Raw genomic sequence first — 16,995 nt, 5'->3', positions numbered from 1 at the left:
GAGAATGCACTTAACGTATTTTTTGTAGAAAAAAAAAAAACCTGATGGTTTGGTTCAACTTAAAATGTAGAAATGTTAAACTTGTATGCAGGAAAGCCAATGCATGTGTGTCTGTTTGTGTTTAGGGTATCAAGGGTCACATTGAGATGGTTGTTTCAACCCTACCTACCCAACAATACTTAGATCAATGTTCTCAATCAATAAGAGTCATTGACAATCACTGAACTTCCCATGTGATCACTGAAGGAGAACAGTCTGCATCTTTAAGCTATGCGTGGGGTGTGTGTTTGTTAGTGCGTATGTGCTTGCACATATGTTTATTCACTTAGACACATGCACTGAAAAGGATGAGTACACATACACACACATCAGGGACACAAGCTCCTCTCTGACACTGCATGATTGGTCACTTTTTCCCTCTCTCCTTTCCTGCTGAAATAGTTTTAACAAAAGAGAGAGAGAGAGGGACTGGGGGAGGGGTAGAGAGGTTGGGGGAGGGGATGCATGTGTGCTGCACTGTTGTCACTAGGTGAAAGAGGGAGTGTGAGGGAAGGATCGAGTCCCAGAAGTGGAGAGAAGAGATAGCTGTATGTACACATATGCACCAGCTCGCCTTGCTCTGTTCTGTGGATTATTGTTAAACCTTTTACATATAAAGCACTAAGGAAGTATTGGCATGAGCAGGTAAGACTGGTTTTAAGGTCCTCACTCTTGTTTTCACATCATATTTCAAATCACATAGATCAGTTTTGTTCAGCAATTCCAATAGATTCTCAGCTCCTCTGTTTTGCCCTCTATCTCTTCTCCCCACATTCCTACTCGTTTTATCTGTTCCCCTTTCTTCCTCTCTCTCCCTTTCTCTTTTCCCAATCTGTCTCTCTTCTTTTCCTATTCCTCTCTTCTTTTCGCATTTCTCTCTCTTCTTGTGTCCCTGGTGTTGTGATATCCTTTCCTCTGTATGGTTTTTGTTGCCTAGGCTTTAATCTCTCTTTTTGTGTTTTTTCAGTAGTAAATAATCTCAACATGTACGCAAATTCATTTTTCTGAGCTGTACTTTCTGAAACATACATTTCACAATGTACAAAGTTCTGATCGCCTTTTAAGTGTGTGTGTGTGGGTGTTTGCTTAGATGGACGCATGGGTTGGTGGAGAGAATAGAACTCTTTTCTGTGCTGATGGTCATGTTTTTTGCATTCAGTCAGAGGGCAGAGCGGTTCCCTTTCTGTCAGAGCATTTAATGTGCTGTTAGATACACACACACACACAACATATCACAGCTTACAGTTGGCATAACCTGAAGCTGACTCTTTTCAGCTCTGATGATCTTGGATTGCTGATAGATTTATTTATATTTTATGAGAGTTTGAAATTTGAACCATGTAGTTTATATATTAAATAAAAATGCACTTGTAAGATACGTTGATGGAAGAAATAACAATAAGTACAAGAATTTTTTTTGAGGGGCACCACAATTGCTCACCGGGTAGAGTGCTTACCCTTAAGACTAAGGCCATAATGCAGAGTTCGATTCCGGCCTGGGTCATTTCCTGCATATCACCCCCCTCCCTGCATATCTCCCTGCTTTCCTGTCTCTCTCCAATTGTCTCTGTCAACATAAATAAGGCCAAAAAATACATATATTTTATGAGTGAGTGAATCATTTATTGACTGAGGGATTGAGTGGTGAGGGAGTGAGTGATTAAGTGTGAGTGACCGATTTATCGAGTGAATGTATGAGTGCATATACTCTCCATTTCCTTGTGTCTAACTCTCCCCCTTCGGTCTAGGTGTTGGTGTTTGAGAGCCGGGGTAAGGACCGACATGAGCCATGGACAGGAGCAGAAGGACAGACAGTAGTAGATGCATCCAGAAAACCATCCGCAGTAGTCCAGGCAGGATCAGCAGAATGCCGAGTCTTCAGCTCCTCTGAGTGGACACGCCGTCCCCTCGTTCTCTTCACTTGGGGCCAGGGAAGCAGAATGCTCAGTCCTGTCACCCCCTACAGTATGTATCAGTGTGTCTGTGTCTGTCTGGGTCTTCAGCTATCAAGGTTTTCCATGAACTCTGCCATCTAGCTCTGTCCTGACATACTTGACATCTTCCCTGAAGCTGCAGAGATGAGCAGGCAGGGTGAGGTGGAGGCACAGAGATAGGGAGGGACGTAGAAAGAGGTAAGGTATAGAGGGGGGGTGGCTGGGAGAGAGAGGGGGTGGTAGAGAGAGAGGGGGGTGGTAGGGAGAGAGGGGAGTCATGGGTTGAGGGTGGAACAGGAGATATTGGGGAGGGGATAATGTCTTTAACAGCTGAGTCTTCCCATTCAGGAATTTCACATGAACAACAAGACCCTTTTCTCCAAAAATGTCCAGTGTTCCTCTTTTGATGGCTGTAGTCAATAAATTCTAATGCTGTTTTCTAAAGCACGTTCAGTGTATATTTGCAAGGGAGTCGACTGATACTGCTATATTTGTTGATACTAATAAGGCTATTGATTTCGGGAAGCCTTACCATGATAAGAAGAAATGGAATGGAGCATCAAGCATTGAGCTCTGGGCTCTTATGTCCGTGTAGAATGGATCATTCAGAGTACTAGTAAGTTAAGGTTTAGAATGTTTTAATGGTCTCTTTTGAAAAGGAGGAGAGAGTTCTGAGTGGACACATGAGCTCTGTTTCTTGTCTGAGGTTAATTTGCTTTGCGAGCGTTTGTCACATTCCTACCTAGAGAAAACTTACATGTCCACGTTAGATTTTTTGACTATAGAGAAATCTGTTCTTGCATCCACACACGCACGCACACACATACACACACACTTACTAGCAAACAGTGAAACACACGCACACACCAGGGCAGTCATAATTAGGAGTGTGTGATATAAACGCCATAGTAAATAGCTTTTGTGGACCACCAATTGCTGACCGTGGGGAAGCGTTGATGTGAATGAGAGGCCGATCGTTAGTAACAGGGTGTCAACGAGCACTAATGAGGATGGGGAAGTGGGACTCACACTCGCTCCCTCTTCCCCAGAACACAAACACACACAGCAGCAAACCATCACGTTCATGACAGCTCGTTAAGTAAATTGTAGTCCAGTTCAGTGGCGGTCCTCATTAGGTGGTAGAGGCTTAGAGCTGTGTTGTGGTGTGAGGAGGGGGGCTTCCCCAGGTAACCCACAACGCTGTGTAAACATGGAGGCAGAGAGGACGGGGAGTGGAGGCAGATGGACTGGAACAGGAGGAGGGACCGGTCAGCTGCAGTCTGATATATGAGTGGACACAATAAGCAGAGAGCCCCGCTCCAACTCTGCCATAGTGTGTGTGCGCGTGTGTGTGTAAGAGAGAGAGAGAGAGGTACACACACAGAGAAACAGAGGCAGGGAGAGTAGTTGTGGGGGAGGGGAGGTCTGACCACACACAAGCATGGACACACACTGCAGTCTTAACTACCAGCCAGAGAGAGGGAGGGGCACAGGAGGGGAACAGACATTTTTTTCAGAAAAAGAAAAAAATGTAAGGAAAAGAGAACTAACAAAACAACAGAGTAGAGGCATACTTGCATTAATGCATTGTTGAGTTCTGAATCAGCTACATTTCTCTAAGGGATTTGCATGTAAAGGGTTTGATAGGAAAGCTCTGAGAAGCTGAGATATTCTGTTTGACTGGTTTGCCTGTTTCTTGGTACACAATGCTGAAATTCCATGTAAGGTGTAAGGTGTATGTCCTAAAATCAGCCAGTATGCTAGTTGATGTATTAGTAGAGTAGAGCTCCCTGAGGCCATGGCTGGAGGGCTGAAAGAAGGAAGGCAAGCGAGGATATCTGGTTTTCCCAGTGACATGGCACTCCTCTTTCCAATAAGCTTGTCAGGCTAGTTGAGTGTAAAAACTGATGTGCATGATCTAAAATCTAATTGTGGTACAAGTTGATGAGGAAAAAAAGTGCCTATATGTGTTTTTTCTTTACCCATAAAGCTCTGGTGTAATCCTGTGAGTCATGTGACAGTGAAGCGGGCGGTCTGTCCTTGCGGATGTCCCTGTATATTAATGTCCCATCGACCAGCTGATGTGTTCCATATTGATCTGGCCAATGGCCTAAATGAACGCTAACTAATACAAATCACCCAATAACGTGTGAGCTCCTGATAGTGTGCTTAATCAGGAGCCAGAAGCCTCTGAGTGCCTATCTTGGTTTGTGTCTAAGCGTATGGGGAGGTTAGTCGCTGTGTACATAGATTTCAGGTTGGATTCTTCACATTCCAGAGGTCTGACTCATCCTCACGATGAGCAAGATTCGGTCTCTGCCTGGCCTTTGTGCTCCCTGCACACAAAGATCAAATAAATAACTGTGCTACACAGTCAAATTATAATGACTTTATTGTGTTCATTGTTTGTGTCCACTACAGAGATAACACACAAGTAGTGTGTGACTTGAGTAATTCAAGTGAATCAGTTCACCCTAAGGGTGTGTTTATTTCAATCTATCCAGCTACCTCTGATCTCCAACCCTTCCCCCACCTGCAGTCCACATCTAATTAACCCTAAATGACTCACACTGACCATGCAGCACCACAAGGCTCACTGGCTCCCAGCTTAACAGTTTCCAGCCACACATCCCTAGCTCAATCATATCATGAGCACATTATTTCATGATTGATGCTGGTGCTGTTCACTGAACGTTAGATGAATCTCCTGGCTGGATAAGGATGCAGGAAGATAAAGAGACAGAGAGAAGGAGGGCAAGATATCCTGCTCCTGCATCCCACTGCTGAGCTTTGGAATGAAGGTCCAGGAGAACAATGCTCTCTCACAGGCTCTCCAGACTGGGGGTTTGGACTGTGGAGCTCGACATAGTGGAAGGTGATGAAAGCTGGTGCACACACACACACACACCCACACACACACAAACACACACACAGGCCATCTCATGATTTAATTATTCAAGCACTTGGTGACCAGCTCTATGTTTCTAAATCAGACATTCAAACATGCACGCACGCACACACACGCACACACACACGCACCAGTGTTCCCAGGAGGCATGTTGGCTCCATGTGAGAGCCTTTGTCCCTGAAGATTGAAAACAAAGCTGGGGTGTAGAGTTAGTGCAGTGCTTGGCGCAGGGCCCCAGGTCCTAGGGGAACCGAGATGAGGAGAGAGGGTGCAGTTGTGGGCCCGTTGGGGCTGTAACTTCAGCTCACTTCCTGCTAGTCTCACATTTCAGGGGCCTCTGCTGGCCCCTGTTGGCACCTCTCATTACATGAGCTGAACATTTCAGATGTGTAGCGCAAGTCATCAGTAACCTGTGGGGGTTTTATGCAAAGAGGATATCTACACAGTTAGGTTGAATGTGGACTCAGATACAGAGTTTTGTCAATGCTAGGGGGCAGGAAGATAAGCCCCTGTTCTAGAAAGAAAGAGAACTACAAAGAGAGAGTCCTGCACCAGCATTCTGTCTGTCCAACAGTCCTGCTCTGTCCACCGAGAACAACAACATTCATGTTGTAAATGAGACGTCAATTATTTCTTATCATGTCACATCCATGGGTTGTTTGTAATTACACTATGAGCTCTTCAATTATTTCCTCAATAGAACATGGATAGTTGAATGTTATATTTTGATCCATGAAATGATATCTTACTCTGTCTGGGCGCCTTGTGTTTCTGTTCCATATACTATATATATATATATACATGTATATATACATATACAAAACTCATCTTAGCTTTGCTTATAGACATAATGTTTAGGACATCATATTCTGAGTCTGGGAGTAAGCTCGCGGATCAGGGCTCTGTCTGAGCCCTTCCACAGGGCGAGCAGACTAGATTAAGGTTAGGGGTGTTTTGGGATCATCCTTATTCTTGTACCATAAACATTCATCCACACTGGCATTTTCTTTCAACAGCACTGATTTGCCATTGGAAAACCAACAGGGTTAATGCTCCGAGCATTGTTTGACCCAGGAAGTGCATGTAGTGAGACCTGACAGACACTAGGACCCTGGGAGAGAAAAGTCTCTCATACCTAACCGCATGTTAGATTCATCTCAGAAATCCAATCTTAGTTAGCTAGAGTTTCAGAATGAGAATGTAAGCAAAGCGCCCATGGTGGACTGCACAGAGTGGTGGTCATTCCTCTGCCTTTTTATTATCACTAGTATATCCCTCCCCCACACACACACAAGTAATCTTTCTGTCTTTTAATCCATCATTAGTCTGGTTTGGGTGGTCTGGTCTTCAGTGTGCTCGCAGCCTCCTTCAATCGTTGGCTGATCCCTCTCGTCCTGCAGACTCCTGTGCTTAGTTTGCTAGTATGGATTATGTTACAATGCGGACAGTAGATTTACAGTGTACTGTACAATTCAGTATGTCTGGAGTAGATGACCAAGTGCTTTCTTCTTCTGAGGTGAGAAAGGAAGTAAGGAAGGTAAGGAAGATAAGCTGATAGACCGGCCTGCACTCTGGGCGAGCATAATTAGTGAGTATCAGTCAGGGCTAGCTGTGTGTGCATGCGTTTGTGTGTGTCATTTGAAGGGAAGTTATGCTGTGTATTGTTAGTGTGCACTTGTGGCAGTTTCTATGGTCAAAAGCAGTTTGTTTCTGTGGTCAAAATGAAAAATATAAGGTCAAAGCCTAGAAATGCCCATTCACCCTTTGTTTGACTCACGTCCAGGCCAGCTGGCAGAAGGGGGGTCTGATGGAGAATAGACATGGAGATAAGCATGTGTGGGTGTGTGTGCATGCACGTGCACTCCTGGGTGTTTGTGTGATGGGAATGCAATGTTTGAGCAAGGCTTTATCAACTCTGTGCCAGAAGTGTAGTATTTGTTTTTGGGCTGGGGAAGAGGAAAGTCCCATGACTGACAAGAATTCCCTAGAGCACAAGGATGGGGGGGGCGGGGTTCTACTCAGATACAGTAGGTGAGACAAATGCATGTGTGTGTCTTCCTCTCTCTATTTAGTCCTTGTTAAGGAGGTCAGGACAGTTTAATAATACTCTGCGATGTTTGGAATGTCAAGCTAATGCCCAGTCAAAGACTGCAGCAGCCAATCAAAGCGTATTGAAACCCAACAGCCACTGCGCCCAGGGATTACAATATGTGTTTGAGTAAATGTAGGCTACCACTTCCACAGTAGACCTTGATCATGTGACAGTAACCCATTTTCATAGTCGTATTTGTTGTTTAGTCAATAAACGTGGTGGTCGTGGTCAGTGACTGCTCTGGTCAGTCTCTTTCTCTCTCAGTGGTGTAATGAAAAGCCACTCTGTTCATTTTTACCCCAAACTACCCACCCCCTCTCTTTTCCCCTGCCTCCTCTCCATCTCTCTCCTCCCCCCCTGTGTCTAGCAGACCCCTGAGGTTTGTCTGAATTAGATCACACGCTCTGTGGGGGTGGGGAGGAGGTTTTGGTGGTGAGTGGAGTTGAGGGGGTGGTCTCAAACAGGGCCCTGCACAGAGGCGACAACAATGGCCCCAGTGAGTGAGAGAGAGAAGTGGAGTAGCAGAGGGGAGGGAGGTCTGACAGGGGCTTAAACCTGTGGGGACCGCAGCTGGAGGCTGTTTTCATGGCACCACATGAAGGCCCAGAGTCACAGGTCTCTCTGCACGGATAACAGGTCCATATAGAGAAGCGTGTGAGGCCCCATTGTCTGACAGGCAGAGCTGTGATTATGAATAAATGTAAGGTGGTTAGGGTGACATGGGGGGGGGCTGCTAGACCAGCTAGATCTTGCTAGGTAGCACTAGATTTACGAGGTAACACTTTTCTTCTTCTCTCTTTCCATCCCCTCTCCAGGTCTGTTGAAGATGCACTGGTCTCCGGAGCACGCTGCTGCCCTGTCCCAATGGCCTGAGCAGCACCTTGACGTTTCTTCCACTACATCGCCACCCTCTGCCCTCAAACACGACCCCTATGGCCCTGGCCGCCGCGGCTACTCACCCTCAGGCTACCCCTGGGCCAGTGACGACATCTCGGCCCTCACTGCTTCCTCCCTGCTTAAACGCTATGCCGAGAAATATTCAGGACTGGAGCTATCCTATGAGCGGCCTGCCACCGGGGCCTACTCAGAGCCTGGAACTTTCCTAAAAAGCGAGTCTGAACCTTGGGCCTTGAGCCAAGGCATGGAGTGTTACCCTGGACTGGAGGCACTGGCAGCGGGGGCCAAAGTGGGCACAGGCCCAGGTGGTGTGACAGTGGTGACCTCTGACCCTGGCTACAGCGGAGTGGGCTCCTGCAGCGCCCCTCCCTCTCAGGACTACCCCCCTGCCTACAACAGCACCTATCTGTCCTCAGGATACTGCCCTCAGCCCAGTCCAGCACTTCCCCCGGCACCCCTTCACTCCCTGCAGTCCAGCTACAACCCTACCAGCCCTGTCTACAACTACCCTCCAGGATGCTACCCTCACCCCCAGACCAGCCTAGCCTCAGGCTACAGCCACCCCAGTGCCTCGTATCTGCCATCTGGGCTGAGTGCTCCGACACCCCTGGCCCCCAGGCCCACAGTGGTGGGGGGCAGCTACGGCTACGCCTCTCATAGCCTGGGCTCCACCGGCTCAGATTCCGGGGGGGCTCTGAAACGCAAGGCTTTTGATATGGCAGAGGAGGAGGAGGAAGAGGGGAGAGAGGGGGAGGTCGCGCGCTACAGGAAGTATGGCAATGACCAAGGAAACGGGCCCCCAAAGAGCCACGGCAATGGCCATAGCAATGGCTATGACCTGAGTGTGTCAGACAGCCAGGCCTACAAGCCAGGCAAGCCGCTGGTGTCGCCTCCATATGGCGGGGCAGGGGAGTACAGCCCCCCCCCAGGGCCGGTGGGGGAGGCTGCAGCAGGGGATCGGGGGTTCCCTCAGCAGCAGAGGCTGTCCATGAAGATGCCTGCTTTACGTGCGCGGTCGGAAGATGCTACTGGAGGTCGCTAACGGTAACACCTGAGACAAGCAGCAGAGGGAGTCCCGCTGCTGTCCTGGGAGGCTACTGTGATGGAGCATCAGTACAACCAGGCAGAACAAGAAAAGAGCAGAATCTTTACAATGAGGATTCATTTGACACAACAAAGCATAAGGAGAACTAAGTTTATTATCTCTTCATCTTCATCAGTCTTCAGCATTCATATTTCTTTAAAAAGTCTACAGGAAGTTGGTCCTGTCATGTTAGTGTTAGGGTATAAGGGTTTAGTTAAGAGCACTGTCCTAAACCTGTCAGTCAGAATGCGCTGACTGGCTCTCTCAGGATCCTATTTATTCCACATCCGCTATTATGGACAGTGGCATTGCAATGTTGTTGCTTTACAAATGTTAGATGCTCTCTCTTGGTGTGAGTGGCTATGATATGGGCTCTTAACTGCAATATTGAATATCACACACTATGATCATTATATTTACCCATACCAAAATGCAAAGAAGACAATTTATTTGGTGTGCTTTATCATGCTACTTCAGCACAATCACTGACAGCTCTTTTACAAATTGAGACGCTTCAACATGAATGTCCCCCTTCCCCTTACTTTACCTCTTGATGATCATCTGTAAACTCTCTTTATTTTTTCTCAGGTCTGTTAGATGCGCTCTCTTTCATTTTCTCCATACCTACCTCATTCAGTTTTCCAAGGCAGCAATCTACATAGCGAACTTTTCACAATATTCACATCTAAGAGAATTGGAGGTTGAGAACAAAGATTTGGAGGTAAAAAATGTGTGAGTGGTTGTTAATTTTACATGACAGTACACTGTACTTCCTACAGTTCATTAGTTAACATGCAGTTTAGTTCGGATGTACTGTTGAATAGCAGAACACTTACTTAACTACTCTTAAATCTTCAAATCAAACTGCCAGTATTTTTCATTTTACATATTTCTTTGGTCTTTTTTGCTTCTCAGAAGAATTATATGTAGTCGTTATTGAATACTCAGGAAAAATATTGTTACCTCAGAATTTAAAAAAAGAATGTATGTATTACCTTAGGGTGTTTAGGGAGCTTTATTGAGAATGAGATGGAGTCAAGGCTTTGAAGAATTTGAAAACTTGCTGCACTCGTCAGGGAAAACAGAAGGGCTGTCAACATTAACGTGTGCTCTCACACACATATGCATTGATACATACAGTATATGTACATGTGCAGTACAGGACATGCATGCAATCAGAAAGACATCAGCACCTACATCTATGAGACAATGACTATTTACACGTAGGCATAGTTTCTGTCCCTCGCACTCTCTATCATACACACACGAAAATAAATATAGTTAGCAGCTTTAAAAAATACCAGGCACTGACAAAAATATCCTCACACATGCACACACACAAACATATACACAGGCACATATACAGCGTTATAAATGTAAAAAAACCTACTTCCTTCAAGCTCAGATTCAGGAAGTTTGATTGTTAACAAGGTCTGAAATGATGAATGTAAATCAGATATTTTTCAAAAGGATAATACATGCCATAATGTACATCAATGTTGTTTTTAGATATATGAAACATATGTTCTTTGTGTATAGATTTTATTTCTCTCATTGGTTTTGGTGGAGTAATTACTTTCAGTAAGTGTTATGTAGTTAGCAAAAGAAAAAATCACTTTTGATGGACAAACTTACAAACTATAAAGCTTTACTTGTCAAAATATGCATATAAATATCCTTATCAATGTAAGTTCATATCATTGAAAGTAGTTATTATCTGATAGTAAAAATTATCTTAATTAGTAGACCCATGTTTTATTTGCTAGACCCAGTTGCTAACTTTTCCACCTTCCCCTAGTATTCATTGTCATATACATAGTGTTTCTCTGATCAATGTCCTGTTGTCAGCACATATTTTAATATTACATAGACCCATTATACCCAGAGACTTTACAGTCTTTCACGGTCATCTTGGACCTGTAGATTTTCCCTATGGAGTTATGGAAAATACTAAATCACTAGCAGAGTTCTATATTTCTCTGATACAAATAAGTATTCACTCAGTAAATAGAAACATTATTATTTTACTTCAAAGCCATCATGTGACTTCACCCTATCACTTAATACTTGTGTGTGAGGCGTGCCATATATTTTCTGAACGCCATAATACCATAAATGCCACTAATTGTGAGTAAGTTGATTCAAATTTAATTAACCCAAGAAACATCTGTGCATATATACAATATATGAAAGAAAACAAGTCATTGCTGTGTATTTTACTGTGGAGATACATGTATTACATTATTGTGAGTCTTCTGCCATAGGATATTCTCTAAGTTTGAAAACCTGTAGATTTTGCAGCTACAGTCATTTGGAGAATCAGATACTAAGACTATAAGAACAGTGTTCCTATCTAAAGCCTGATCTAGTTCATTTGTTCATCAGCACTGAATGATACAGAATATAAATAGTATTTGAGGCTGCTGGTAAATGGGACCGTACCTCCAGGTTTAGACATGTTGCTTAACTTGCAGAACTTAAACCTTACTGACAGAGGGGTGTATGATAAGGCACAGGTCAAACTGGAAAAGTATGGTAGTCAAAGGAACAAAAACAATGCAAGTTTAGTCCAAGAACATGGACTGGTGTGTCATAAGCGCTTAGCCTGCTACCACTATATGCTCTTCTACTCCATCACATTGAATGTATTCTCTATTGGACAAGATTAACAACTGTGATTGTTTGGGTTTCTGCGGCAGACAAGTTTGTCCAACAAAAGTGGAGTGTTAAACCTCTCTTTGATACAGTAGTTCCTTTGTTGTAGTTTTTTGAACATTCTCTGTAACCCTTTCTACCTCATTTTGAAGACGTTGTACGTGTCCTTTCACATGTCTGTCAAGAAGAAATTATGTTTATTCTTGAACTGTTAGTCTACCTCAGAAAGACTATTTTGACAGAAGATTGTTTCATGGAAATGAAGATATGCCAAAGTTGTTTTTCTTGTCTCATTGTATCCTTATTTTGCCTCTGTAGTCTTTTACATTTCAGTCTAGCCAAAACACTCTGGCCTACCTACATCAAACAGGAAGTGTTACTATTTTAAAACAAGGTTATAATACCTGAAGACTTACCAAGTCCAACTTCTAGATTTTATTTATTTGTTTAAAAAAATCTGTCTCAAAACTGAGACAATTATCCTGGAATGATGCTAGTAATCTTAAATTAAATGTAATAACATTGCAAATTAATTACCTAGATTTTGTCTCAAGACTATATACCTTATGTCAAATGAGAGTGAGGCTGGGAAGCTCCTCTCTAGACTTATAAAAGTTTCACTTCTCTTCAGTGACAGCTCATAATGCTACAGTACAGGAAGCTCAACAGAAGTTAGGTCAAGGTTCTCCGTTTTTTTTAATTCATCAACATTAAACCACTTATTGATATTGTGCAAGAGGACAGTCATGTGGATGTCAGTATTGTGTCTTGTCTACATAATACAACAGAAAACAACAGGTAAGTCCTAACTACTCTCCTGACACTTGAATTCACATTTTTTATAGAAAGAGGGGTGGAACTCCACAACAATACAATGACTATTGCCTCAAGGCATTACAATATCGCACAAAAAAGCACCATGCAGAACCATGCATTCCATATAAATGTTTTTGGGGGGTCGATCTACAGTTATCTTAGGATCACAAAAACTGATGTGGGTGCAAGGCCGTAGCCATGGAGTCAACATTGGGGGGGGGGATAATTCATTTTTTAATGATAATTTCGGACAGTGTGCGTGGTTGCCTGTCGTAGCGTAGCACATTTATATTTTTATATCAATATATTGGGGGGGAAATTTTGACCAGATTTGAATATTGGGGGGGATGTGTGTCCCCCAATATGTATTATGATTACGGCCTTGTGTGAGTGCGCATGTTGGCAAATCTACATGTTTCCCAACAGTTAACCATGTAGAACTTCAGGTCAAAGTTACTGAAGATGGCCCATCTATTTGTCTCTTTAGGCTGTACTCTGTCTGGGCCTGAGCTAACAGAGATCACTGTCCACTCTGGCCAGTCTGTCCTCCTACCCTGCTCCTGTTCTGACCTCCAGGACAAGCCTGGCTACGTCAGATGGACTGTGGAATCAACTCCCATGAAAGAAATCCTAGGGATTAGGAGGTCTAGTGTGAACGATGAGTACATGGACAGAATGGTTACGTTTAACAGTGCTGACACTCCAGGGAACCTATCCCTCCTTCTTTCACAGCTCACTGAAGAAGACAGCGCTCTCTATATCTGCAAGATCAACGGCTCGCTCTACCGACACATCAGAGTTCATGTGAAAGGTTTGACGGCTCCAGTGTACTGTACTCTTGTCTGCTTTGGCCTTGATTAACGATGAACCTTTCTTTAACATACGCACTTCAAATAGGATTCAAAATAACCAGGCCCTTAGAGATTACCCCCGAGATTACCTACACGGACTGTGCCTCGCAGGGACGGGGGGCCTCGCGTTTTTTATTTATTTTTTATCCAATTTTAATTAGATGGGATGCACACTATGGTCTTATTGTCTTGTCTGTGTTTCCAGAGTTGATATAAAAATAAAGAAAAGTATATTTAATTGTGCTTTCTTTGTTAGCAAGGTAAGTGACCTGACGAAATAGGTCAGATGAACACACAGACCGGCGAGCCCGCAGCTAATAGGTAGCTCGGATCCTGCTACACGGACTGGTGTTATTGTTGGGCCGTCAAGGTCATTTTCCAAGCTAAAACTGATCAAAACATATCTCAGAAGCTCCATGTCACAAGAAAGGCTGTCAGGTCTGGCCATCCTTAGCATAGAGAATAAACGTGCGCGCAGTTTAGATGTAAAGAGCGTGGTTAAAGACTTTGCACACAGATTTGCTTAAAGACGCGCACATGTGTATTACCCTGCAAACCTGTAGAAAGTAGCCTACCGGTGTATGTAGGCATATTTGTTGTTGTTGTAAGATATGTTCTGTTTGAGCTGTTTTATGGGCCCTAGCTTATGTTTTTTTTTGTTCTGCTTTTTCTGATTGAATACATTTCCCTAAAAAGAAAAGCTTGAGTTTCGATATCTTGCATTTATTATACGACTCTTCAGAATGTTCCAAAAAGTCCAGTTGATCGCGTCGGTGTCCTGTTCGTCCCGTCGGGATTTATCGTCGGGGGGGGGGGGCTCTCAGGGTTATTCTGCTGGGGGGCCTCATGTGTTTCCGTTACGGTACTGAAAATACTGGGTTTGGTTTGGATAAAATGGTCACATCAAGAAACCTTTAAGCAGCTGGGAGGCAGCTCAACAAAGGTCACAGGAAGTATGATGAGATGATAATTAACAAGGGTACTGTGTTTCTGTAGGGTGTTCACTGTCAGGTCCAGGTCAGTTGGAGCTGAGGCCTGCGTCTGGCCAGGCTGTCCTCTTGCCCTGCTCTTGTTCTGATCCTCAGGCCACACCCAGCAGGCTGACCTGGACTGTGGGCAGTCGACTAGGTGTGATAGAGATGTGGTCTACCCTATCATCTGAATGGAGTGATGTCTACCGACACAGGGCTGTCTTCAGCAACAGCACTTCTGGAGACCTGTCTGTCCTCCTCTCCAACTTCACCAAGAGTGATGAGGGGGTGTATGTGTGCAAGATCATAACTCACAATAAGACAGAACAAATGCTCACCTTCCTGTCTGGTGAGCCATTATGTTAATAATGATTGACCAAAGCAATACATTTGGCAGCTAGCACATTAGGAGTGAGTTGCAAATGGCTGTTTTCAATTGTCTTTTGCAGGTCAACAAGATTCGGTTCCACCTGCATACTCCCATATTGCAGTGCTTCTGTTATTCACATTTCCTCTTGCGGTAGGGTTTCACACCTACTACTCTGTGAGAACAAAGCAGAGAGGTATAGTCTGAGTCTGTTTTGAATGCATCTTTCACCAGTGACATTTCCTTTGGGGACTTTTAATGAAATGTTTTCCAGCTTGTCTATTTTAATTGGCACCTGGTGATTCTCTCTTCAAGGTGATTCAGCAGATTCCACAGAGGGACATGAGATTGCCATGGAACTCACCACGTATGATGACGTAGACGTATCTAAAGTAACCACGATTCATAACTTATAACTCTCACATCTCGATATGCGCAATATCTGTCTTGACAGTGTGTCGTGGTGGACCAGACTGATTAGACTTTATTTCTTTTATTTGTATTTTTATAGTTTGTACACAATCTTTACCCAGCTGCAAGGCACTTCATCCTACTTGCCTCGGGGGGAATGTCCCTGTACTTACTGTAAGTCGCTCTGGATAAGAGCATCTGCTAAATGACTAAATGTAATGTAAATGTAAGCTGTAGCAGTGGTTGGGCTACCCAGAGTGGCCCCTGTCAACAGTCTTCATGTCCTCAATTAAGCATGGAGTATGTGTTACTTGGAGGGTTGTCAAAGGATCCTTCGTTTGAATGCACCTTGGAGAAATAATGAATGCCTACTAGATAAAATGTGTGTTTGCATCGGATGTGTTAAAAATTGCTTCCATATGTGTATTTAGACAGGGCTGCCAACTTTTCCAAAAACCTTGGCGTGAGATTTGGTAGCCCCCCCCCGCCCCCCCTCCCCTCCGCGAGCTTTCGCGAGCTTCACAAGTTTACATGGCTTTTGATTGATTTTGATTTTGCAGGTTTTCCCCAGGGGCGTCGTTAGACCCTTTTTACTGGGGCACGTGCCCCAGTATAAATCTGCTGTGCCCCAGTAAAATCTAAAGTTTGAGTTTCAACAATTTACTTTATCAGTCAGTGCATTAATTTAGATTGATAATCCCGGAAAAAATAAATGCAGTATCCCAATCACGATTGTAAAATCAAAGCAGTTTAACCGAAAACACAAACCGATGCCCGCAGAAAATATTACAAAATTAAAGAAAGTTTCTAAATGATAGGCCTACCGATCATCGTATTTTGACTAAAACATAAAAACTATTAACTATTGATGTCACTGCCAAAGCTGATATCAAACTTGCATCCCTGAACTGTTGTACTATAGTGGGTTAAGAAAGGGGAGTTTCTATAGCCTAGTGCGCAGCAAGCACAATGCATAAAAAAGAAAAAAAAGGGATATGAATAAATCAAATTTATTTGATTTGATTGAATAGGGGCCTGTGCCCCAGTAGAGTTTTATGTCTAACAGCGCCTCTGGTTTTCCCACTTACAAAGCATGTAGAAGTCTGTAATTTTTTTTATCATAGGTACTCTTCAACTGTGAGTGACGGAATCTAAAACAAAAATCCAGAAAATCACATTGTATGATTTTTAAGTAATTAATTAGCATTTTATTGCATATGTCACTGTACGTGACAGTTGGCTACATGCATAATGTCCATTGTCCAGATTTTGAGAAGTAGTCTTTAGGTTTCCTGTGCATAGGAACAGGTGCCCTGAATGACCTAGATAAGGAAAGCATATAAATATGATGTGTGTGTCAAAGTTAGGAGGACTTCGAGTGCTGCCGAAGCTACGCTCTTGTACTCTTGTATTTTGTAACGGTCGTCACTTGTACTCTATTTTTTACTTAGATATATAAACTTAGAAGCTTACCTCATTAATTTGTATTGTTTTATTTTTACTTTTTATATAATAAATATGTCAAAGACAGTCATTGTCCGTCCTCACTTGTGGCCCTCCTTCGGATCCAAGGGATACACCAGCGCCACGCCGAGACAAAGGTAGCTAAGTCTCCGGGAATCGCGACCAGCGATGACATGCAGAAATTGCCTGTCTAACTGGTGTTTACGCGTGAAGGTTTAAGATTCACTGTTCAGACTCCTTCATAGGTGTGGTAGTGTTCTAATACCGGGGGGATAAGGGTGAGCAAACTCTTGATGTTATAAGGAAATACTAGTGTTGTTGGAACAAAGGAGTAAGGGAAAACAAACTTTAAGGTTGTTATAAACCTTGATGTTATACTGGTAATTATCAGTATAACATCAAGGTATTGCAGGAAGTATTTAAATATTGCTTCCTGCAATACCGTAGTTGGTTTGGTGTAGTGATTCACTGAGTCATGGAGTCACTGACTCACTGGCAAACCAAGA

General features: G+C 43.6%; 1 protein-coding gene and 1 long non-coding RNA gene across 2 annotated transcripts; both read left to right on the top strand.

The window, feature by feature from the left end:
- The first annotated feature begins 517 nt into the window (after window positions 1-517).
- si:dkey-195m11.8 (fidgetin) lies at window positions 518-11,889 on the top strand. Its single transcript, XM_062466097.1, has 3 exons — window positions 518-684; window positions 1,788-2,004; window positions 7,789-11,889. Exons 2-3 carry the CDS (start codon window positions 1,980-1,982, stop codon window positions 8,910-8,912), a joined length of 1,149 nt encoding a protein of 382 aa, XP_062322081.1. The 5' UTR covers window positions 518-684; window positions 1,788-1,979; the 3' UTR covers window positions 8,913-11,889.
- Window positions 11,890-14,222: 2,333 nt separating this feature from the next.
- On the top strand, window positions 14,223-16,555 carry LOC134030483 (uncharacterized). The gene is made up of 3 exons (XR_009931702.1): window positions 14,223-14,596; window positions 14,697-14,810; window positions 14,930-16,555. It is a non-coding gene; the product is annotated as an uncharacterized LOC134030483 (long non-coding RNA).
- Window positions 16,556-16,995: the final 440 nt, after the last annotated feature.

The sequence above is a fragment of the Osmerus eperlanus genome, chromosome 1, assembly GCF_963692335.1.
Source record: "Osmerus eperlanus chromosome 1, fOsmEpe2.1, whole genome shotgun sequence".
NCBI lineage: Eukaryota > Metazoa > Chordata > Actinopteri > Osmeriformes > Osmeridae > Osmerus > Osmerus eperlanus.
This window is presented reverse-complemented; position numbering and strand designations above follow the sequence as displayed.

What these genes read in the sequence shown, in the direction of transcription:
- si:dkey-195m11.8 (XM_062466097.1), top strand. Translation starts at nt 1,980, where the DNA reads ATGCTCAGTCCTGTCACCCCCTACA. An exon ending in CAGTCCTGTCACCCCCTACA is followed by an intron (nt 2,005 to 7,788) that starts GTATGTATCAGT and finishes TCCCCTCTCCAG; the next exon opens with GTCTGTTGAAGATGCACTGG.